This window comes from Phacochoerus africanus, chromosome 2, assembly GCF_016906955.1.
Source record: "Phacochoerus africanus isolate WHEZ1 chromosome 2, ROS_Pafr_v1, whole genome shotgun sequence".
Lineage (NCBI taxonomy): Eukaryota > Metazoa > Chordata > Mammalia > Artiodactyla > Suidae > Phacochoerus > Phacochoerus africanus.
The window spans coordinates 147,822,120-147,845,760 of record NC_062545.1 but is presented as its reverse complement, the minus strand read 5'-3'; the positions used below and the strand labels follow the sequence as shown (position 1 = coordinate 147,845,760).

General features: G+C 47.3%; 1 protein-coding gene across 4 annotated transcripts in view; it reads right to left on the bottom strand.

Annotated features, from left to right (window-relative positions):
- PCSK6 (proprotein convertase subtilisin/kexin type 6) overlaps positions 1-23,389 on the bottom strand; it is a 188,424-nt gene extending 165,035 nt beyond the window's left edge. For 2 of the 4 annotated variants that reach the window (XM_047766897.1, XM_047766900.1), the window contains exon 1: positions 23,030-23,389. In XM_047766897.1, the coding sequence (XP_047622853.1) occupies positions 23,030-23,314 (285 nt within the window). In that variant the 5' untranslated portion in view covers positions 23,315-23,389. The remainder of the gene's footprint in view (positions 1-23,029) is intronic. The other 2 variants (XM_047766896.1, XM_047766898.1) reach the window with 1 other exon arrangement.
- Between the last annotated feature and the right edge of the window lie 252 nt (positions 23,390-23,641).

The window sequence follows — 23,641 nt, the reverse complement described above, 5'->3', positions numbered from 1 at the left end:
AGTCCCTGAACGCCACACACAATATATCATTTTTATGGAGCTCAAAAGCAAAAGTGAGTTACGCGTTGTCCACGCATATCTACACCTGTGATACACATACCATTTGGACAGTAATTACCCTGTGGGAGAGGTGGTAGCAGGGTGGGGTTAAATTAATTAAACAAGGACGCCATTAGGCTGAGGTGGCTGTAATGCCCTAACAGACCAAGAGAGCAAACCAAAACCAAGCCTGTGAATGCCTCAAGATTAAGAAATCAAAGTCTAGGGACTATCAATCACAAACAGCCAACTAAACCTCCCAAACAAGGCAACCGTCTAAGCTACAGCCAGTCAGATCACTTCCTTGCTCTGCTCCGAGTCTTCCCTATAAAAGTCTCCTGTCCACAGAGGGCTCATAAACGCTTCTACTTTGGCACTGCTTGATTCAAATTGATTTTTGTTCAGATAAATTCTTAAAATTTTCAATATGCCCCAGTTTCTCTTAACAGTGGTTAAGATGAAAGAGGGATATGTAAGTAATATCAATAACTGTCTACTTTCCGGACCGGGTGGTGGCTTCAATGGTTTTATTTTTATGCTTTTTAATAATTAACATATGTTGTAGGACATTTTATATGTACTGAATTGTACGATTAAAAAATAACAAAGATAATAAGTGTGGAGTCAGCTTTGGTTCTGCCATGTCTAATCTGGATAAATCACTTAACTTCTCAGTGCCTCAGTTTGCTTACTAGTCCCATGGGGCAGAGAGAGGTACCCACTGCAAGGAGGTGGCTGTAAGGAGTGAATGAGATCAAGCACTGAGAGCAGTTTCTGACCCAGTAAGTTTGCCATCCTTGTCAGTGTCACTGCCATCATCCTCATCATCCTCAGCACCATCCGTCATTCTCTTCCTCATCATCCTCCGAATCCTCATCCTCGCCATCATTCATCCTATCATCATGCTCATCATCATTCTCACTATTTTCCTTTGGAGAGTAAAAGTGATCCCCCACTGCCCAGTCATCCAGTATCACACTCACACCTCCTGGACAATTTACCACATTCTACAGGTTGGCTATCCATGAAGGTGTCTCCCTTGCTGGAGAGTAAGTTCTGAGACCAGCTTGCTTGCCTTGGTCTTCTCTGTGTTCCACGGCAGCTAGGTCATAGCCTGCCTCTCTCTGAATTGCTGCTTACCCTGAGCAACATTAAGAGGTGGTTTCTGTCTTGTAATAATACAAGGCTCCCAGAGTTCCTGCTGTGGCAGAGTGGATTAAGAATCTGATTGCAGTGGCTTGGGTCACTTCGGAGGTCTGGGTTCAATCCCTGTCCCCATGCAGTGGGTTAAAGGATCTGCTGTTGCCTCAGCTGTGGCACAGGTCACAGCTACAGCTCAGATTCAACCCTGGCCTGGGAACTTCCATATGCTGTGGGTGCCGCCATAAAGAAAAAGTCAAACACAAGGCTGCCTCCTTCCTGATCATCCATAAGACAGCGACAACATAATGGAGTCATTGTGATGTGTGGCTGGCAGATGCTACCTCAGTTTCCAAGTCTTCTCTCTACAGAGGTTGTAGAATCTAAAATCCTGATTTCTCAGCCTCCCAGTAGCCAGCATAGCCAGGGACATAGTCTGTCCCATGAAATGTCACCACAAGGCCCTGGGGAAGGTGACTCTTCCTGAACAAAAAGAGAAAGACTGCACTTTTTGCCCTCAACCTTGTCTCCTGCCTAGAACTTGGACACGAGGTCTGAAGGTCACCAGCCACCATGCTGCCGTAAGGTGACAACCACTAGGACAGAGGCCTCCCTGGTACACATGGCAGAGGGGATGGAGCCTCCACCAGGCACCAATCCAACCCTGGAGGACCCATCTCCAGACCTGCTGTGTGACAACACGAGTCCCCTTGGTTTAAGCACTGTCTTTTGGTTTAGCATCTAAATATAATCCTACCTACTGTTTGACAGATGCTCTGAAATTGATGGCACAAGTGTATTACCCCCCAGCAGAATGAAAACTCTCCACTCTCTGCTGGGAGTTTTTAGACTACTGCTTAAATTAAATTGTAGCAATTTGATCATTTTAAATTTCAGCTCTTACATCCCAAGGCGGACTGTGACTCCAGGACTCCACAAACACCCAGCATTCCCAGCATTCCATTGCTCCTCCAAAATCAATATGGAACCAACCCAGGCAAGAAGTGGGGGAGGGGCTGCACAAGTGCTGGTAAAGGGGGGTGGGCCCTCAGCAGGTTCTCACAATGTCCATGAAGGAAGCCTGCACAGAGCATATGTCAGTCCAGGGGGCTCACTCACAGCCCCATGAATAACCACCACCCCCTTTCAGTCACAAAGAGGTTTATGTCTGCACTGTGATAGCACAACAGCCAGATGAGAACACTATCTGGGAAGTGATTATTACAATCATACTTTATAGATGAATTATGATTTGACATCCAGAGATGTCAAGTGGCTTCCCAATTGCTGACCTATGTGCAGGCAAAGTATTGGGATTAGAATCTGGCTCTTCTGATTCTACGGCCTGTGTTTTGACAACTGGCTCTGACTTCCAGAGCTACCAGATCAAAATAGTCCCATAAAATGAAAAACATGTATTATGGGGAGATTTGGCTCTTATGGGAGGAGCAGCAGAAAAGAAGACAACCCCACTGCTTGCCCTCCCATTCCCGGAGTCACATTATGACTCTTGCTTATTTAATGAGAGTCAGTGTTATGTGCAATCCATTCCGAGTGATGCCCAGACTAAAAACAGTCTGGGCTGTTTTTATCTGGGAAAGGGATAAAAACCGAGCATCTCCAGGCACATGGTTCTCCACTGGAATGAAAGTCAACGTGTCAATAATAATCCATTGGTAAATGCACACTGTAGAGAGCTGCTCCCGGCCCAATGTGGCCATATCCAGGCAACAAACTATTCCTTCCTGAGCTTTTGCCTTGACTCCCAGGTGCCCACAGGCTAACTGATATGCAAAGCAGTATTTAATGTAAAACTTTATTTTCTTTTATCCTTAAGAGAGGATCACTAATTAATTCCAAGCAAGAGTGTCTTCTTTTGCCTCCAGGGTGGTGGAAACCAGTGTGGCTAAGTGTGCCAGGCAGGGGGCTGGGTGGCCCACCAACTGCTGGGTGGAGCTACCACTGGACAGGAGCCTCTCTGGGAGCTAGTGGGCATGCTCTGTGGCCAGGATGGCCTGGCTTCCCAAACCATGGCTCATTGATTCTTTCTTAGTCTGACTTATCTTCTATCTTTCCCATCCTAAACTTTTCACATCAGCTCATCTGTCCCCGCTCCCCCCAAAAGAGACAACATCTGAAATCTTCTCCATGACACCTTTTACTAGTTTTGAATTACTACTTTAAAAATAGATGGTGCTTTCCTAGTTTGACTCCAATGCCTGACACTAAAAGGACACCGAAAGGAAGTCTCTGGTGGCCTAGCAGTTAAAGATTCAGCATTGTCACTGCTGTGGCTCGGCTTCAATTCCAAGCCTGGGAACTTTCACATGCTGAGGGAGCAGCAAAAAAAAAAAAAAAAAAAAGAGAGAGAGAAAGAGAGAGATGGCCAGAGAGAGACAGAAAGGACATGTAATTTCCCTCCTGTGGTATGAACAATAATCACTGTGATGGAATATCATTAGCATTATCACGAGTGTCCACTTGAGGCCTGGTGTTATTCCAAGCTACTAACTTCTGTTCTTCAGGAGAAAAAGCCCAGAGAGAAGCTCCACCATGGCTCAGTGGAAACAAATCCAACTGGCATCCATGAGGATGCGGATTTGACCTCTGGCCTTGCTCCATGGGTTAAGGATCTGGCGTTGCCATGAACTGTGGTGTAGGTCACAGACACAGCTCAGATCTGGCTGTGGTGTAGGCCAGCAGCTACAGCGCCAATTCCATCCCTAGCCTGGGAACCTCCATATGCCTAGGGTGTGGCCCTAAAAAGTGAAAAAAGCAAAAAAAAAGACCAGAAAGGTTAAGTTACTGGCAGTAAAGAGATGCACCTTCTTGCACACTTTCATTCATTAAATTTTCATCTTATAAGGTAACTCTGTTGCTTTCCCTCTTAAGTGTGTATTTTTAAACTCCTTCAAGTCATTTAATTCATTCATTTTTAAACTCCTTCAATTCATTCATTAAAAACATTTCTTTCTTCTAGCTTTTCTAATGTAAGTGGCTATTTACTCTATTTACTTTGTGTTCTGTCTCATTAATGTGTTATTTCAGGGATCAGAAATCCCTTGTTTTACATGTGGGAGGTAAGGCGTCTTACTGGCTAACAGAACAAAGCAGGCAAATGATGGCTATTTACATACTTATCATATTTAATACATTTTATTTTGCCAACTCCTCTTCAAGCACATGAAGTATTTAATTAGTTTTATTTCCTTTAACAAGGATGACATTTTATTTATTTGTCTCTATAATATAATTAGTGTAATCCTTGCCTTTGTGTTCCCCTTGAGTCAGCCAACACTTTCTCCATTTCATTATGAAATAGCTTCTGTTCCCTTCCAAGTTCTTTCTTAACCAAAGTCGTTATTTTAATTCACTCTCCTTGTGCGGGTTTGCACTAAGATGAGTTTAATTCAGAAAAATCTCATATCTTCCTTTTGGTACTAAGACTCTCTTCTCATTTTACCATTGTTCTCCATTTCACTAACGTCCTTTCATCGCTATTATGTGTTCTGTGTTCCAAGTTTTATAACCCTCTGGCATTCATTTTAATAGAATTAGGAGAATCTATAAATAAAAGCAGCTTCTTAGAATAATGCTTTCATTCTTTCCCACTCTCCCTACCCCCACGTCTCATACATGCCCTAAATTTACCCACAGACCAGGAGCTTCCTCTCAGGCAGAGGTTCTCCTGTGAGGTGTCTGATGGCTATGACTCTGCTGCATCTGGTCTGCAACAGCCTCCTGGACCCCGGCTGAAGGCAGCCCTCCCTCTGTTAGGACTCGGTACAGAATGGCTGCTAGTCCCCCTCTTTGACAACTCAAGAGAGGCTGAAAATTCTGTATAGAGTCATTAAGTCAAATCCTGGAATTAGAAAAACACTGCAGAATAGACCCCAGAAGATAATTAGCCAGCAAGCAACCCAGATGACCACCTCCATGCCGGGGTCTCTGCTGCAGGCTTATCTTTCCTCGGCAGGAAGGCCCTTCAACGGCAGGACTCAGCATGTCTCCATTTACAGGGATGCCTGTCCCCAGGCTGTCCATGGGGAACGAGCAAATTAAGGGCTCGGGGAACTGCAGTAATCCTTTCAGATATAGACGTGACCCCTCAAACACACCTTACAAAAGCATACAACCCCCAAACCCACATTCCATGGGGATTTCCCTGATGACATCACTTGTGCCGTTAAATCCCACGCTTCTAACTCTTATTGCTAAACACAAATTTATGAGTACGTCTCCAAGTACAGCAGGGGATTTCTCCCAAATCTGTCTTATCTTCACCACAACCCTAAGAATCTTGTTCTCCCAAGTTTATTGTGAAAATGTCAAACATACAGTGAAGTTAAAAGAACTGTACAACAAACACCCATATACCCACCGTCTTGATTCTACCATTAACACAATCACTACAATTACACCATCACATTTGCGTCTATCCATGCCTCTACCCATCTGTCCACCCATCTCATTTTTGGTGCGTTCCAACCTAAATCACAGTTATCAGGACACTCCCCACTAAATACTTCAATATACACATCATTATGGAGAGTTCAGAACTTGCTTATAGATTTTCCCTTTTGAAATAAAATTTACATGGGACCTCCCATCATGGTGCAGCAGAAACAAATGGAATTAGGAACCATGAGGTTGCGGGTTCGATCCCTGGCCTCACTCAGTGGGTTAAGGATCCTGCATTGCCATGAACTGTGGTGTAAGTTGCAGATCTGGCATTGGCCTTGTTGTGGCTGTGGTGTAGGCCAGCAGCTGTAGCTCCAATTAGACCCCTAGCCTGGGAACCTCCATATGCCATGGGGTGCAGTCCTAAAAAGAAAAAAAAAAAAGGAAAGAAAATTTACATATAGTGAAATGAGTAAATAGTTATACATTGGTTGAGATTTGATACATAACCCAAACACCTATCAAGATATAAAGCACAGCCATCAGCACAGAAAGCTTCCCCAGGCACCCTCCCCATCAGTCCCCACCCTATAGGTTCATTTTCTTTTTTTCTTTCCTTTTTTTTTTTTTTTTTTTCTGAAGGCCACACTTGTGGCATATGGAAGTTCCCAGGCCAGGGGTTGAATTGGAGCTGTAGCTGCCGGCCTATACCACAGCCACGGCAACACCAGATCTGAGCCATTTCTACGACCTACACTGTAGCTCAGGGCAATGCGGGATCCTCAACCCACTGAGTGAGGCCAGGGATTGAACTCACGTCCTCATGGATACCAGTAGGGTTTGTTACCACTAAGCCACATCGGGAACTCCCATAGATTTGTTTTCATTCCACCACAGATTGGTTCTGCCAGTTCTAAAAGGAATCAGACCGCTCTTTTGTATGAGGCTGAACTCACTCTGTCCAAGTCTGTGAGATTCATCCACGCTGTTACAGACCAGTTGTCTCCCTTTATTGCTATATAAAGAATGCCCCTGGTAGGAATGTCACATTTGTTTATCCGCTCTCCTACTGATGGACCTCAGACACTTAAGGAATTGTGATAAAGAAGCGGAACAACCCAGGAAAACTCCATAATCCTCCGGGGGGGGGGAAGAAATGTCAAACAGAGTTGCACCTCAGATCGCTGAGAAACCAGCAGGGGGACGAGCAGGCTAGTGACACGCTCTGACAGACGGAAGCACGTGTCATTCCGATTCTCTCATCAGAGCACCACGACCTGCTGGAGAAACCACAGCACCGGCTCCTGCTGGCCACAGGAAGGCCTGGTCACAGCAGCCAAAACGTCATCTTTCACTATGAAAGGCTGACACTGAAATCAAACAGGGCTCAGTGATAAGGAACCTCTCCTAAAAGACCTCAGGACAAAGGCATGCCATTTAGAAGGGACTGGGCAGTTTTGGCAAGATGGCTGTCCCCTCTGGGCTGCATCCACTGTCCCTAACGCTCTTTGAGCATCTATTTCATGCCCGGGGAGACGTGCAGAAACAGAGCCCTGCCTGGAGACTTGGAGCCTAATCCATGCAGCCTGACAACAGGATTCAAATGAAACACAGACAATGAAGGGAAAGAAGCAGCGGCGAGCACACAAACACGTTTCCTCAGCTTGGCTGGGAGAAGAGAACTCTCAGGGGCAGTGACGAATCATTGAAAGACTCCCCTGAGGAGGTCACTGTGCTGAGGAGACCCAGGGAGGAGGCTGAGCACTGCCTGGCATAGCTATTGGCACAGACCAAGTTCAAAGCACTGTCATTAAGTGACTAACTTCAGGAAAGAAATCAATTGATGGGAAACAAAACCAACTTTTAGTAAGACAAACAAATTGAAGATAGGATTCTCTCTAGTTTTATGCAGAGATGGAACCTCGAACACAAGAAGAAAACAGAAACACCTCAGGGCTCCTCGTAGTAAAAATCAAGATGGGATGTCAAAAGATTCTCTCCTGGAAATGCACTTCCTTAGTGGGACTAAGAATGACACAGCTTGTCATCATGTGGGGTGGTTAGTCCTGGCTCCTGAACATGAGCCTCATAAAGACAATCTTCTAGACTTAGGGAACCCACTTCTATCTCTAGGGTTTCATTTGGATTTCAAGACTATGTGGAATAAGAAGTAACAGTTTGGTTTTATAATGTTCCTGGTGTAGCCAGATAGCAGAAAAAGGTAGAAAACCACATTTCTTGAAAAAGCAAACCAAAAAAAAAAAAAAAAAAAAAAAACAAAAAAAAAGAGAGAGAGAGAGAAAGAGCAAGAGGGAAAAAGAACCTAGAAAGTACAAGAGTACAAGCAAGTTCATGAAAGTACAGGAACAGAAAGCATCCATTCCCACAAATGGGCTTTTGCACTCTAAGCTTAAATAGAGGGCTATGAGGGTCTGGGATTGGCCAAGTTGGGGTAATAAACTTATTTAAGCCACTGGAACAAATCTTGCTTCTTGTTTGTGGCTAATACTGTCACAGTCCTGCAAATGAGAAATTCTTAATTCTTAAATTCTTAATTTTTCATACACATCTCTTAGACATATATAAAAAGACTATTAATGAGCTCGGGCATGAAGGGCTACTTTGACAGCAGGACAAAAATAAGGGTTTTTTTTTTTCCTGTTATTAGGCTTTATCATGAGGAACACAAATAGGGATTTGTTTGTTTGTTTGTTTAAGTTTAGGAAAACAGCAGAAGATCAAAATGTATATTAGATCAAGGGCAACAGTGGCCAGAAATGGATTTATTTTTCTTTGTTAAAATCTGTCTTCAGCCAACCATACCTAAATAAACTCCAAGCAGGACAAGGAGGCATAGATCCAGGTACATGGGGTCTAGAAGGGCTGCAACCACACTTCTCTGCCATGCCCCTCCAAGAGGCCACAGGAAGAGCTAAGGGTGACGCTGAGGCTGCGTCCCTAGGTGTGATGCCAGCTGGATGCACCCTCGCTACTTGGTCCCTCGCATGGTGCCAGGCTTCACGCCAGCACCCAATAAACACTCACTAAATAAAATCAGCAGCCAGCGAATCCTTCTACCTTCTAATGACATCACGGTGTCAGTTGAGCTCTTATCCCCAGAACTTTTCTCTCTCCTCATCCTTCCTATGCTGGTTATTCTCCCTTCTCTGCCCTGCCCTGTGCCACTCCAGACAACACATTTCCTGAGGGCTCAGCCAGTGGGAAGTCCCAGAAGGAGGCTGCTTCTCACATCCCCGGCTCCCACAGGGCTCTGCTAAGCTGGTTTCCTGCCTTGGTCAGCCCATAGCAGGGAGCAGCACCCCTCCACTGCTGGTCAGCACCTTTGTTGGTTCCTGAAACCCCACTCACACATCTGTGAACAGGCTCTTCACGCACATGCATCTGCCTGAGCTGTTGCACTAAACTGTTTCCCCAGGGATGAGGGATGATGCCCTCACACCTGGCCCACCTGCCAGCCCCTTCTTGTTCCTTTGCCTATAACAATCCCTGTGGATCCTTCAAGGTCTGGCTAAAAAGCCACTAATCACAATACCTCCCTTGAACTTCCCAGGTGAAAACCAGCTGCGCTCTCTTGTCATTCTAAGCATTTAGGCTCCACCAAATGCTATCATTTCCCCTGTTCCTCTTCAAAAGTTACTTAAGTTCTTGTCTGCTGTAGGTGGGGACCCTGCCTTCTTCACCTCTGAATTACACCAAGTGATGAGCCCAAAGCCCTGAATACTGCAGGGAACTGCAGGTTTTATTTCCAGAAACAAGCAAGCAAACACACCCTCTGAACAAAGAAAAGTGACAGATGAGGGAGGTAGCTGCCATCTATTTGCAAACAGGAGATTAACAACCACAATATAGAGATAGCACCTACAGGTCATCAGGGGAAAAGAAAAATAACCCAACTGAAAAATGTGCAAAGAATATAAATTAGAAATTCAGAGAAGTAAAATGATTAATAACTTTATAAAGAGGCCGTTTAACTGTAACAATAATCAGGAAAAAAAAGCAAATTAAAACCACCATGCGAGCTCACTTTCACAGGTAAGAACTAGCAAATATGGCCATTGGCGATTCCCCCCACAGGATGGCCTCTCACACACTTCCGGGGGCAGTGTCACCTGGCACCTGCCTGGAGAATCCTCCCACCCCCATGCCTAATATAACTTTGCCTAAGCAGTTTCCCCGTCTCTAGAGCCAGACCATCTCAATTCACATCTTGGCTCTGCCACTTCTTTTTTTTTTTTTTTTTTCCTTTTTTGGGCTGCTCCTGCGGCATATGGAAGTTCCCAGGTGAGGGGTCAAATCAGAGCTGTAGCCACCGGCCTACGCCACAGCCACAGCAATGCAGGAACCAAGCCGCGTCTATGACCTACACCACGGCTCCCGGCAACACCGGATCCTTAACACTTCACGAGGCCAGGGATTGAATCTGTGTCCTCATGGATCCTAGTCGGGTTCATTAACCACTGAGCCACAACGGGAACTCCCTTGGCTCTGCCACTTTTAACCTCTTCAACAATGGACAAATTATTAACCTTTCTGTGCCTTGGTTTCCTCATCTGTAAAATGGGGATAATAACAGCACCTACCTCAGAGGGTTTCTAGGAAGATTAAATGGGTCAATTCCAGGAAAGCACATAATAAGGGTCAGTAGGTGTCTGTAATCATTATTCACTATTACAACTATTACACTTTTTTACTATTATTTGTCCTACAGAAATCCTCGTACATGTGCCCAAAGAGGCATAAATAAGGATGCTCGCTGCAATGTTGTTTACTATATCAAAACAAAAAAACAAGCCTGGAGGCAAATGAAATAACATTATTAAGTAAATGCTGTAGCAAAATACATCACTATTTTGCTTCCATACAATAGCTTCCAACTATTTTTTTTTTTTTGTATTTTTACCATTTCTTGGGCCGCTCCCGTGGCATATGGAGGTTCCCAGGCTAGGGGGCGAATCAGAGCTGTAGCCACCGGCCTACGCCACAGCCACAGCAATGAGGGATCTGAGCCACGTCTGCAACCTACACCACAGCTCACGGCAATGCCGAATCCTTAACCCATTGAGCAAGGCCAAGGATCAAACCTGCAACCTCATGGTTCCTAATCAGATTTATTAACCACTGAGCCATGATGGTGGAGCCATGACCACGGCTTCCAACTATTTTAAAAGAAGCTTTCCAAGATGTATTGTTAGGCTAAAAAAAGTGAGGCGCAGGAAAACATGTTTAGTATGACCCCATTTATATAAAAAATAACCCCCCTAAACTCTCTATGTATATATGTTTCTGAAACAATACACGTATACTAACATGTGGACATCTGGGGCAAGGAGTAAGTTGAGGATGGGAAGAGGGGAGGAAGGAGATTTTGGAGTTTTTCCTCTTAGTACATGTTTGAGTTCCTTACAATGGGAGAATATTTATAATACATGTGCAACTTTATAAAACAAGGACAACATGCACAGTAAAACCCCCATGAGTTGAGTTGAAGAAACATTATCAAGGACTGGGCCTTCGGCAAGGTGGGGGATACAGGATGGGGAGAAGGGGAAAATGCTGAGCGTGGGAACCAAGGGTATGAGGCATGGTAGTGGGAGACCCTGTCCACCTCCTCCCAGGGTGCTGACATTCCAGACCAGTAGCAATATCCACCTCCCTGAAGAGTCCCAAAAGATCCACCAATCTAGAGGTCAGGGGAAAGACTGGGTAAGTTATGGGCCAGCCACTAAAGGATGCACTGAACAGCCATTAAAATCATGCAAGAATAGTTATAGACCTAGGAGGTACAAGCTGCAAAACTGCACAACCCTATTTGTATTTGTATATGTGAGTGTGTGTGCATGCACGTGGGCACACATACACACTCAGAGCTTTTTAAAAAAAAAAAAAAAAAAGTGAGGAGTTCCCGTCGTGGCGCAGTGGTTAATGAATCCAACTAGGAACCATGAGGTTGCGGGTTCGGTCCCTGCCCTTGCTCAGTGGGTTAACAATCCGGCGTTGCCGTGAGCTGTGGTGTAGGTTGCAGACGCGGCTCGGATCCCGCGTTGCTGTGGCTGTGGCGTAGGCCGGTGGCTACAGCTCCGATTCCTCCCCTAGCCTGGGAACCTCCATATGCCGCGGGAGCGGCCCAAGAAATAGCAACAACAACAACAACAAAAAGACAAAAGACAAAAAAAAAAAGTGAAAGGATATGGTCCAAAATATCAACAGTGATTATCTTTGGGTGGTGGAATTACAAATGATTTTTTTTTTTGTCTTTTTGCCATTTCTTGGGCCGCTCCCGCGGCATATGGAGGTTCCCAGGCTAGGGGCCTAATTGGAGCTGTAGCAACCGGCCAACGCCAGAGCCACAGCAACGCGGGATCCGAGCCACCTCTGCAACCTACACCACAGCTCACGGCAAAGCCGGATTGTTAACCCACTGAGCAAGGGCAGGGACCGAACCCGCAACCTCATGGTTCCTAGTCGGATTCATTAACCACTGCGCCACGACGGGAACTCCCACAAATGATTTTTTTTAAGTTTTCTTTGTTCTTTTCCAAATTTGCTACAGAATACACTCTTCGTGTGTTATACAAGGAAAAATCAAGTAATGACAGAAATTCCTAACCAGGCCACCCTCTGAAGAGCCTTCTTTCCTCTCTGTTCAGGTTTTTTGCTGGATGTTGGCTTGACAGTGTTCTATTCTCCTCAGGGTGGGAAGCACATGGGGCTCCAGTAGGCCTGGGAAGGGCGTCCAAGGACAGCTCCCTGCCCTTGAGACTCTTGGACTCCAAAGTCAAGAATTCTGCGGGCTGCCTTCATTCCCTTCCCGCACAGATAAGCCTTTGAAGTGAAGCCTTAGCCCAGAAGCCTGATAAGAAGGGAGGCTCCTAAGGTACAGCCCAGCACCTCCACCCCACTCCCGGCTTCGCTGGCCACTGAGCAGGCACCTTCCCAGGGCACCCTGTCCCAATCTCCCCTCTGTCTGGACTGCACCCCCCTACCTCACTAGTTAGAAAACCCCAACTCGAGCTCCAAGGCCCGCACCAATGCCACCTGCCTCTGCGGCTTTTCCCAACATGAACAGGGCACTCTGAGTGAGGTTTGGTATCCAAGGTGCCCAAGCTGAAAGCCTTGCTCTGTCTGTACTAAGTCTTAATGAGTTGCTCAGCTGCTCAGTGCCTCAGTTTGCTCACGTGTGTAATGGGGTTAGAAGGGCTCTGGGACGATTATAAGAGAAGTGATCAGTGAACAGAAGGGCAGCATAGGAGCCAGTTGGTGGCAGGCGTGATGGAATCCTGGAACGCAGGGGCCAAGTGACGCCCTGCTAATGAAATACAGTCATCAGGTGCTTCCAGGAGGCCGTGTGGGAGCAGAAGGCTGGACTAGGGCCCAAGGAGACAAAAAAGCACAAAGACACCGACCACAAGATGCTGTGGTCCAGCTTAGAGACAGACACCCTCGAAGGCCACAGCCCTGGAGACTGGGAGCAGAAGTCTGGCCCTTCCAGGCACAGCCAGGTAAGCAAAGAACATTTTAGTTAATTCTGAAGAGGAGCAGGTTCTCCAGGTAGATCACATAGCAAAGGGGCGCCCAGGTTAAAACCGCAGCCCTCAAATAGCAGGTACAAAAGAAAGAAAAGCCATATAGAACGTCTCCAGCACAACAAAGGTCTGGAATGGCTAGAACATTTGGCAAATGTGAGGGTTTCTGGATTGAGGACAGAGATGGAGGGAGGGACAGCTCACTCCCCAGGGGCCAAACATATTGGGCTTTGCGATGGAGAGCCTCTGTGGGTTTCAAAGCAGGGAAAGGACAGCATGAGGCTCACAGTTCTGCAGCTCCATCAGGTTGGCAGGGTGGGAAATGGGTTGGAAGGGAGGCGGGGAGTGGTGGGCAGTAATCCAGGCACCCTCAGGAGTGGGGAGAGTGACAAAGATCACAGGGTGGGCTGGGGCCTTTCATGGGCAACAAGGTTCTGGTTGAATGAACACAGGAGATCACCTCTGAGAGTTGTCAGCACAAACAAAACAAGGAAGTCTGGAAATCAAGGTCCTTCTCAAGCATCCAACTGCGACGCTGGGCTCCATTTATCCATCCCTGTGGCAGATGAGCCCTTTCTTCCCACTGAGAAGATGGATTCTGTAAGTGACAGATGTCAGCCAGTGGCATGAATTTAAGAGGCTCCAGAGAGGGTCAGGAAGCTGGAGCTGATGGCACCTTTTGCCACATGGCAGCCTGGGACTGTCCAGCCTTGCAGAGCAAGGCAGTTTGTGCCCAAGCAGCCAGGAAGAGACAATGAGACTGTTTCTTCCTCTCCATGGTGCCACTGTCTTGACACTGAGGGCATTGATGGGCTGGTTACCATGGGAACTTGAGCTGCCGATCCCATCCTATGGAGTATGAGGCTCACTCCCAACGCTGATGGCTGTTCATCCCTGTTTTTTGCACTATTGGACAGAGGGCCTTATGCCTGCCACCAGGCCTTCAAAACCCTCCAAGAGCAGGGGCACAGGATCTCGGGAGGACCAAGTACTTAGCAGGATGACAGGACCCCTGGGGTCTGAATCATCTACGGTGGGCTCCAGGGCATAGCTGGACCACGGTGTGTAGCTGACCAGAACTAGAAGCAAACTAGAGCATCATGGGGCAGCTCCTCCCCACATGCAAGTACAAATCTGGGAGGGGCCAGCCTGCGGAGTGTGACTCTGAGAAGCCAGGGATTAAGATAAAATATGTGGGTAGAGATGTTCAGTCCAGTGACATTGAGAGGCGGGAGTCTGACCTTGCTGACCTTGCTTGGTCATGCTCACCCCCTCCCCTCCTCTAAGAGGCTCCTACAGAGTGGGGTCACATTTTACTCATCTCTGAGGGTCCAACACCAGCACAAGCACACAATAAACACTGGCTCAATAAATGAGTACCCTGGGCCCCAGGTTGGCATTAGCGAGATGGCAGAATTGGGCCTGATTTCAGAGAGCAGCCAGACAGCTGAGTGTGGACTTGTAGGGCCCACAAAGTCCAAAGCCCAGTGGCAGAAACATAAGCCAGCAGACAATGTCAGGATGATGGAAGTGTGGGAGCCCCAAGGGTACATCTGTAGGGCTGGGGAAGTCAGGGCAGGCCTACAGATGGCCAGGAAGGATAAGGAGCTGGTCAGGTGGGTGGAGGATAGCCATTCTAGGCAGTAAGAACAGCATAAGGAAGGCGGAAAGGAAGCAGATGCGTGAAGTGAGGGGTTCAGCAGTGCTGGAGCTGGGGTGGGAGCAGAAAGCAGCAGAGGGGAGGGGGCGGGAGGGGACAGGAGGGGCCTGCAGCAGCATGGACAGGTGAAGGGCCCCGTCTGTGCTGGGGAGAATCGAAGGACCTGAGAGCCATCCAGGAGGCTGAAGAGAGAGCCTGGTTATGGACAGGATGGGGAGGCTCAGGAGAAGGTGGAGGCAGCAGTGACTTCCAGGCCTTGAGCTTAGGGTGGATGGTGGCCCCCTCTGTAGATAGGAACACACAGAGAGGAGGAGGTTTGCCGCAGAGGAGGATCAGTCCAGCCAAGAAGATGCTGAGTTTGAAGGACTGCATATGGCATCCTAGGAAGGGGCTGGGTGTTCTCCCTCCAACATGGGCAGCTGTGAGTAAGTCTCAGTGCTGATGGGTCCCAGTACAGACCACTCAGGACACAACAGGCCAATGCCAGCACTGCACGTGGACATGTGAGCCAGGAGAGGAAGGGGGAAAGGACGGCTGGTGGATCCATGTAGGCCCATTTGTCAGTGGCAGCAGAGAGCTGAAAGGCTTTTCTGCCTGATGGCTTAGCCTTGTCTGAGACACAGGGATGAGTTTCCTCTGCCAGAGGGGATGACTGATGGTGACAGCAGGTTGGAGGGGAGGGCTTTGGGCCCTGGCCTGTCAGTCACCAGTTTGTAATCTGGAGCAAGTCACACTAGGACCGGACCTGAGGTCTCCTCACACTTAAACAGGCTTGGTGACACCTGCCTGTAGGTTGGTACGAGGCTCCCTGGGCAAAAGCACCCGCAGGGGATCAGCTGCCAGGCGCAAACACACGCCAGAGCCTCCAGTCAGAGCCTCCAGTCAGCGCCAAGGCCAAGCCACAGTCTGAGATGGAAAGGAGATGGGCACTCGTGATAACCACAGCTCAGAAGCCCTCCATGTTCACGATGCTGGGAAGGGAAGGCAGAGGTGTATCAGCTGGGCTGGGCAAGATCAGATGAACTACTTTTTGGAGGCAAAAGCTTTGCAGAGGCTCAAAGGCCCAGAGGAGCCAGCATGTTCCCCAGAGTGTGGACAGTCCTGCAAAGCCCGAGACCAGGGAGGAGGCCTCAGACAGTCTCCAGGATGTTCCACACACACAAGAGCTGTGTGTTTCTGATATGACCCTTGGTTTCTGCCTAGAGAAGCTCAAACCCTTCCAACTGACCAGACAGCTGAGCCAGCCACTGTGGCCTGGTTCTTCGTCCCCCTTGGACACTGTGCATTACAGCTCAGCTTCACCCACAGCCCCAATGACTCATGATGGCAGTCCATCAAATAAAACCCTGTCCGCTTCGATCTGTCACCATATGAACACAAACAGGGAAGGTCTGATACTACACAATTGGGTTCACAATCCCAATTTAGTTTATACCCCTGGTCCCAGCTCACACCAGAACCCTTCCCTTTCCAATCCCAGGCCAGCCATGAGCATTGCTCCTGGTTTAGAGCAAAAAAGCAAGTCAGCCTCCTGCTAAACATTAATACCGGAGACCTTGGTCACAGGTGGCTGCTCTTCTGGGCTTCCCCTTGTCCCTTCCAAGCCCCAACACTCAATAAGTTCTGGCTCATTATTTTAAAACCTGGCTAAAGCTTCAAATTGTTTGGGGTTGTTAAGAACAAGCTGTCTGCAGCATCACAATTTTCCTCTGTTGACAAATGAATTACGAAGGCCCACCTGAAATTCTGGGCCAGATATGTTCCACTCAGTGGCTATTTTAAGTAAAACTATTTAAGGCAAGTTCAAAATCATTTAAGGCTCTTGGACCTTGTAGGGCCCTGGCAGCCAGCTTGCAGTTTTACATTCAGACTCAGAACCAACAAATTAGCTCAGTACCCCAGGCAAAGCAAAAAATGCAAGCACAAGTATGGCGTCGAAGTGCTACCCTTAAAATAAACATCACCCCAAAGAGCTGCGGATGCTGAGCTGCTGTGATTTGGTTTGAGCACATGTTTTGTTGCCTTCCTTTTCACGTAAATGACTTGTCTCTTCTTGATGTCAGCAATGGCGAAGGTAAGAATGTAGGCTAAAGCGAGGGCCACCTCTGCCACAAGATAACCTAAAGGAGAAAGAAGCCTGGCAGAGGGAAAGGCAATGCCCGGGAGTGAGGTTTCTGGCTCTGAGTCCAGCTCTGCCCAAATATCCCTGTGAGCTGCAGCCAGGCATTCTGCTGCCTTGACAAGTGCATCAGCCCTGCACGGGATGTCTAAAGCAGGGCCTTCTCACCCTGGGCCCGCAGGTACCTAGAGGTCCCCAGATGGTCCAGGAGCACTGTGATATGTGTGTATGATGTGCATTTTTCTCTTCTTTCCCCCTTTTACATTTCATGTGTATCTGTGTGTATGTGCACAAATGTAGGTGTACGTGTATGCACATGTGTATATACATGCATTACATATGCATGTCTGTATATAATGTATATATTACCATATTTAATATATTCTGACACAAAGAAAAGTGCAAAAAACATAATTTTGATAATTTTGTGTATACTTTATGTATGTTATACATACATATATGTCTATATAGCATATCAGGAATTAGAACACTGCAGATGAAGTGTTAAAATTTTTCTCCCCAGTTTCTTTCCCCTCATTCTCTCCCTTCTCAGAGGCTACTATTAAGTAGATTTGATGTGGATCCTTCCAGCCCAAGCTTCTGTGCTTTTACGACATGTGTAAGCATTCATAAGGACTATAGGATGGCTTAGTGTTTTTCAAAGTTTATGTAAATACTACTACATTGTGTATCTGCAACTTGCCTTTTTCATTCAACATTGTTTCTGGCATTCATCTATGAAAATACATAGTTAGTTTACTCATTTCTAGATACTGTTGAGTACTCCATGGTGTGACTATTTTGATTTATTTCTCCATTCTTCTGCTGATGGATATCTAGGTTGTGCTTCTCCCTGTTTAAAAATGGCTCTGTGGACATTCCTGTCCAAGTCTTCCAGTGCACTTGTGCAAGAGTTTTTCATCTAGTAGCCAACAGGCACATGAAAAGATGCTCAACATCTCTAATTATCAGAGAAATGCATATCAAACTACAGTGATGTACCACCTCAAACCGATCAGAATGGCCATCATTAAAAAAAAAAAAATCAACAAATAATAATCCTGCAGAGAAAAGGGAACCCTCCCACACTGTTGGTAGGAATGGAAATTGGTATAGCCACTGTGGAGAACAGTATGGAGTTCCTTAAAAAACTAAAAATGGAGCTACCATATGATCTAGCAATCCCACGCCTGGGCATATGTTGGGAAAAGATGAAAACTCTAATTTGAAAAGCACCCCAATCTGCATAGCAGCACTATTTACAATAGCCAAAACACGGAAACAACAAATGTCCATGGACAGATGAATAGGTAAAGAATATGTAGTCCATATACATATAATGGAATATTACTCATATGAAAGAATGAAATTCTGCCATTTGCAGAAACATGGATGAACCTATAGATGATGATACTAAGTCAGACGGAGAAAGATAAAATATCCTATGACATCATTATATGTGGAATCTAAAATATGACACAAATGAATTTATTTACAAAACAGAAATAGACCCACAGTCAACAAACTTATGGTTATACCAAAGGAGAAAGGGGGTGGGAGGGATAAATTAGGGATTCGAAATTAACAGATAGGCACTGCTATATATAAAATAGATAAGCAACAAGGTCCTACTGAATAGCATAGGGAACTATATTCAATACCCTGTGATAAGCCATATAAAAAAGAATATGAAGAAGAATATAGATCTATAACTGAAAATATAGATCTCAAAGCCAAGATGTAGACTCGCTAATGTCACTTGACCTCAAATTGCTCTCTAAATGAGTTGTATCCATTACCATTCCATCAGCAGCATGTGAAAGTTCCAGTTCTTCTACATCCTTGGCCACACCTGATACTAACACTTTCCCAGCTTGCCAATCTGATAGGTGTGAAATGGTATAAGTGCCTCAAGCTGAATGGCCCCAATAACTCCCAAGCAGGCTGGGCATCTTTTCTCACTTGGGTTTCCTTTTTACTCAATTCCCTATCCATAGACGTTCCCATTTTTCTACCCGGCATTTATCATTTATCTTACTGCTTTATAGCTATTAAATAATCTACACACTAATCTGTTATATTAGTACTTTTCTACTCTTTTATTTGCTTTTTAACTGTTATAATGTCTTTATTATACAGAACTTTTAATGGATCAATCTCTTCCCTTTTTTATTTGCTATTTCTGCATCTTGTTTAAGAAATCTTTTCCTTGGAGTTCCTGTCATGGCTCAGTGGTTAATAAACCCAACTAGGTTCTATGAGGACGTGGGTTCGATCCCTGATCTCGCTCAGTGGGTTAAGGATCCGGTGTTGCCGTAAGCTGTGGTGTAGGTCACAGACGAGGCTCAAATCCCACATTGCTGTGGCTGTGGTGTAGGCTGGCAGCTAAAGCTCTGATTCGACCCCTAGCCTGGGAACCTCCATATGCCGTGGGCATGACCCTAAAAAAAAAAAGACCAATCAATCAATCAATCTTTTCCTTTCCCAACCCTCTTACACTGCTAGTAGGAATGTAAATTGACGTAACCACTATGGTAAACAGTGTGGAGGTTCCTTAAAAAACTAAAAATAGAGTTGCCGTTATGATCCAGCAATCCCACTCCTGGGCATATATCCAGAGAAAACTATAATTCAAAAAGATACATGCACCCTATGTTCATAGAAGCACTATTCATAGTAGCCAAGACACGGAAATAACCTAAATGTCCATTGACAGATAAGTGGATAAAGAAGATGTGGTGCATATACACAATGGAATATTACTCAGCCATAAAAAGAATGAAATAATGTCATTTGCAGCAACATGAATGGACCTAGAGATTATCATACTAAATGAAGTACATCAAATAGAAAGACAAATACCGTATGATACCGTATGATATCACTTCTAAAATATGGCACAAAGGAACCAACCCACAAAACAGAAACAGAGTCACAGACATACTTATGGTTGCCAAGGTGGGGTGGGGGTGAGATGGATTGGGAATTTGGGATTAGTAGATCCAAACTATTACATTTAGAATGGATAAACAACAAGGTCCTGCTGTATAGCACAGGGAACTATATTCAATATCCTGTGATAAACCGTAATGGAAAAGAATACACACACACACTGAATCACTTTGCTGTACAGCAGAAATTAACACAGCATTGTAAATCAATATACTTTAATACAATAAATTTTTTAAAAAGAAATCCTTTCCTTTCCCAATGTCATAAGGGTGTTCCACTATAATTACACATTCAGGGCTTTCATCCTATCTGGAATTTATTGTTACAGAGTATGAAGTGAGACTGATCTGGTCTCCCTGGTCAGCTCTCTCAGCGTCATTTACTGAATTGTCCATCCTTCCCATCCACTTGTACCTCTTCTGTTCACACACAAGCTCCCATGGACGCCTGCATTTGAGTCAATTCCACCGATAGAACAACCATCACCTGGCCAAGGCGGAACTGCCGTGATCAACACAGCTTCTGGGGTTGGAGGCACCCTCCTCCCCATCTGCCTTCTCAGAGTCGTCAGCCAGTATTCCAAGACCTTACTCTTCCATGTAAATTTTACAATTTCTTTGTGTGAGTTTATATTCCATACAAGAACCTCTTGGTGCCTCAACTAGACTCCACTGAATTTACAGATTAATTCAGAGGGTCTATGACAATGAGCCCTCCCAGCCATGGACATAATATATCTCCCATTATTCAGCCCTTCTTTTTTTCAATAAGTCTTTAAAATGCTTCATCATTTTTAAGATTTATTCCTAGGTACCTAACAGCTTTAACGCTACAGTGAATTGTAATTTTTCTCATCCTCTCAGACATTGCTGTTGCAGGGCTGCTCCTGTTGATCAAGAAACCTGCTCAACTCTCTACTTGGTTATAATAGTGAGTCTCTACGTTCTCTGGGATCACCTGTGTGGTTAAGTTTGTCACTTGTCAAGAGTGACGTTTGACTCTTCCAAATCTTTCTTCTTTTGCAAATTGTGCTGCATTATCTGGGACCTCCAGCATAATGATGAGTTGAGAAGCAAAAAGAGGCTAATGATGAGTTGAGAAGCAAAAAGAGGCTAGTTTGTCTCATTCCTGATGATGCTTGTTTTTAAATGGAGAGGATCCAGAGACTTTATCAGACACTGAAGGCGATCCAAGACTCAAAAAAGGTGAATGACCACTAGTCTAAATTACCTTTGCACCATATAAAATAAATGGAATCAGTTGCATGACAGAAAGCTAATAAAGCCATCAAGCCAGAACTTGAGTGCTGCAAAGACCCACAAGAAAAGCAGCGTTGGGAGTCAGGGCAGGTACTGGGCATAACACCAACTGCGCATTAAGGGTTTGGGGAAAGAGTCACCCAAAGGAGACCTGGAACCAGAGGATGTAGCAGGAGACAAAGTGTGTGGAATATAACTGTCAGAGGTGACACACACTTGCTGTGTGGACACAAACAGCTTCCACCTCTCGCTTCACCAAGGTTCACCCACTCATAAATCAAAGCTAATAATACCTACATCTTATTTATGAGTCACAAATTCTCCTGGCTGAAAAAGGCAAATAAGGTTTTTAAAGAGTTCTTATTGAGTAGGTAGAGGTTGGAACGCTCCAGGCCTTTTCCACATTAGCAGTGCACTTGGGGAAGGCGGGGAAGAAAGCTGGTTTTGGAATAAAGAGTAACAGGCCCTCCTTGAGTAATCTCACACTCGCACACACCCGCCTCTGAAACAGCTCATATCCCAAACCAACTAGCTCCTGGGTGTGTGAGTGGCTCCTCAGTGTCAGCCCCAGCAGCACACCCACCAGGCTGAGCGACCAGGCTGTAGGAAGTCCACCCTGGCTTCCCTGGACCAAGCTGGGGATACCCGGAGATGCTCCCCAGAAGGCCCTGGGTGAAGGGGGTACGTGCCTAGAGGAAACCTTTCCCACAGGCAGAGAAAGGACAAAAGATGCCTGCATAAGCAACTCAGTGAGTCTCGAAGTTGTTTCAAAAATCCGGCAGGACCTGGCGGGGAAGGGAGATTTCTGATCCCCAGGAAGGGAGCCCTGAACGGCAGTCACTGTGCCTCTCACTTGCAATGTCCAGAAGCTCACAGCTCAACTTCAGTTCCCCTCTGCTCCTTTAATTATAAGAGCCAGAAACCCAGGCGCTCTGTAATTTACCGGGCAGTGTAAGAGTCACTTTTAGCTGAAGACAAATTGCTGGGCCACCTGGGCAGAGCAGTGAAGTGTGGCAAGAGCCAGGGCCCTAAGCAAACAGGGCGGAGCAAGGAACCAACCAGAAAGACCCAGAGGAGCCCCTTCTCCGGTCTGAAGCATGAACTCAGGAGATTTAGGAACCACAGAGAGAATCAAAGCCAGCGCTACCCGAAGGCAAATCTTAAATCACAGGATGTTTGGAGAGACCTGAGCGGTCAAAACACACACACCAAAAAAGAGACACACAAAGGATGTGATGGGTTCTTTCAGACACTCTGACCTGCAGTGTAAAGTACAGTTCAAACGAGCACAATCTACTTTTCCAGAAGGGTGCACATCACAAAGGAACTGCATCCACGCTGGAGTTAAGATGCAAAGAAAAGTCATTTACATTAGGGCCGCACCACACTCTGCTGGCTTCTGTCACGGAGAATGATGAAACCAAATTTAACACTGCCTGGCAGTAGGGGCTGAGTTATGAGCGGTGCCTCCCTGTCACTACACTTGATCCTCTTAAGTGTGTAATCTGGAGATGTGTTCACCGCACCGACAGGTCCCCTGTGGGACCCCTCCACCGGCCATAAATCAAGATCAACCCGCGCCTCACTGCCACTCTTCGGGGTTGGGGCTGGAAAAAGGGGACCTGCCTCCAAGGTCCTTTGAAGGAATGCCCCCTTCGTGCCACGGTGCCGCGGAGCCAGGTTCGGCGACGGGACGAGCCCGGTGGGTAAGGAGGACGGCTCCCACCACGGCGGGGCAGGTGTCTGTGCCCTCTTGCGCTGGGCCTGCGTGGGCGCCCCCGCCGGCCACCCGTTTGTCCCCACCGAGGGCCCCGCGCGCCGCGCTCCCGGGCAACTCCCCAAAGGAGTCGCCCCCTCGCGCCGCGCCCGCCGGCCGCCGGGAAAGTTTTGGGCGCGCGAGGCCGGCTGCACTCACCTGGCCCAAGTTGAGGTAGCCGTGCGCCGCGGCCACGCGGTCCGCCGCGGCCGGGCCGCCCAGCACTTGCACCGCCCAGTGGTTGGTGTAGACGGGGCGCGGCGGTGGCGGCGCGGAGCAGGCGGCGGGCAGCGCGAGCAGCAGCAGCCAGCGCCAGGGGCGCGGCGCCAGCGGCCGGAGCCCGAGCCCGCCGGCGTCCCCTGTGTCCGCGTCCGTGTCGGCAGCGGCGGCTGGGGCCCGGGGCGGCGGCCGGGGCCCAAGCGCGGGCAGCGCGCGCGGAGGCATGGCAGCGGCAGGCTCGCGCGGCGCCCGAGCGGCGAGTGCGCCGGGGGGGTGGGGTGCCGCCTTTTAAAGCCGCTCCGCGCCGGGTAAGCGCCGCCGCCGCCGCCGCCGCTGCGGGCGGGAGCGAGGGAGGAGGAGGCGGCCGCCGCGCGTTCCCGCCCGCGCGGCCCGGCGGCGCCGTGGTCCCGCGCTCGGTGGCGGGCACCCCGGCCTTCGTGAGCCCTCGGCAAAAAGGTCCCTGGGGAACTTCCCGCACTTTGGAGGCGCTCGGGACACAGACGGGTCGGGGCAGCGCGTTCCCCTGGCCACCAGGGAGGGTGGGGCGGGTGT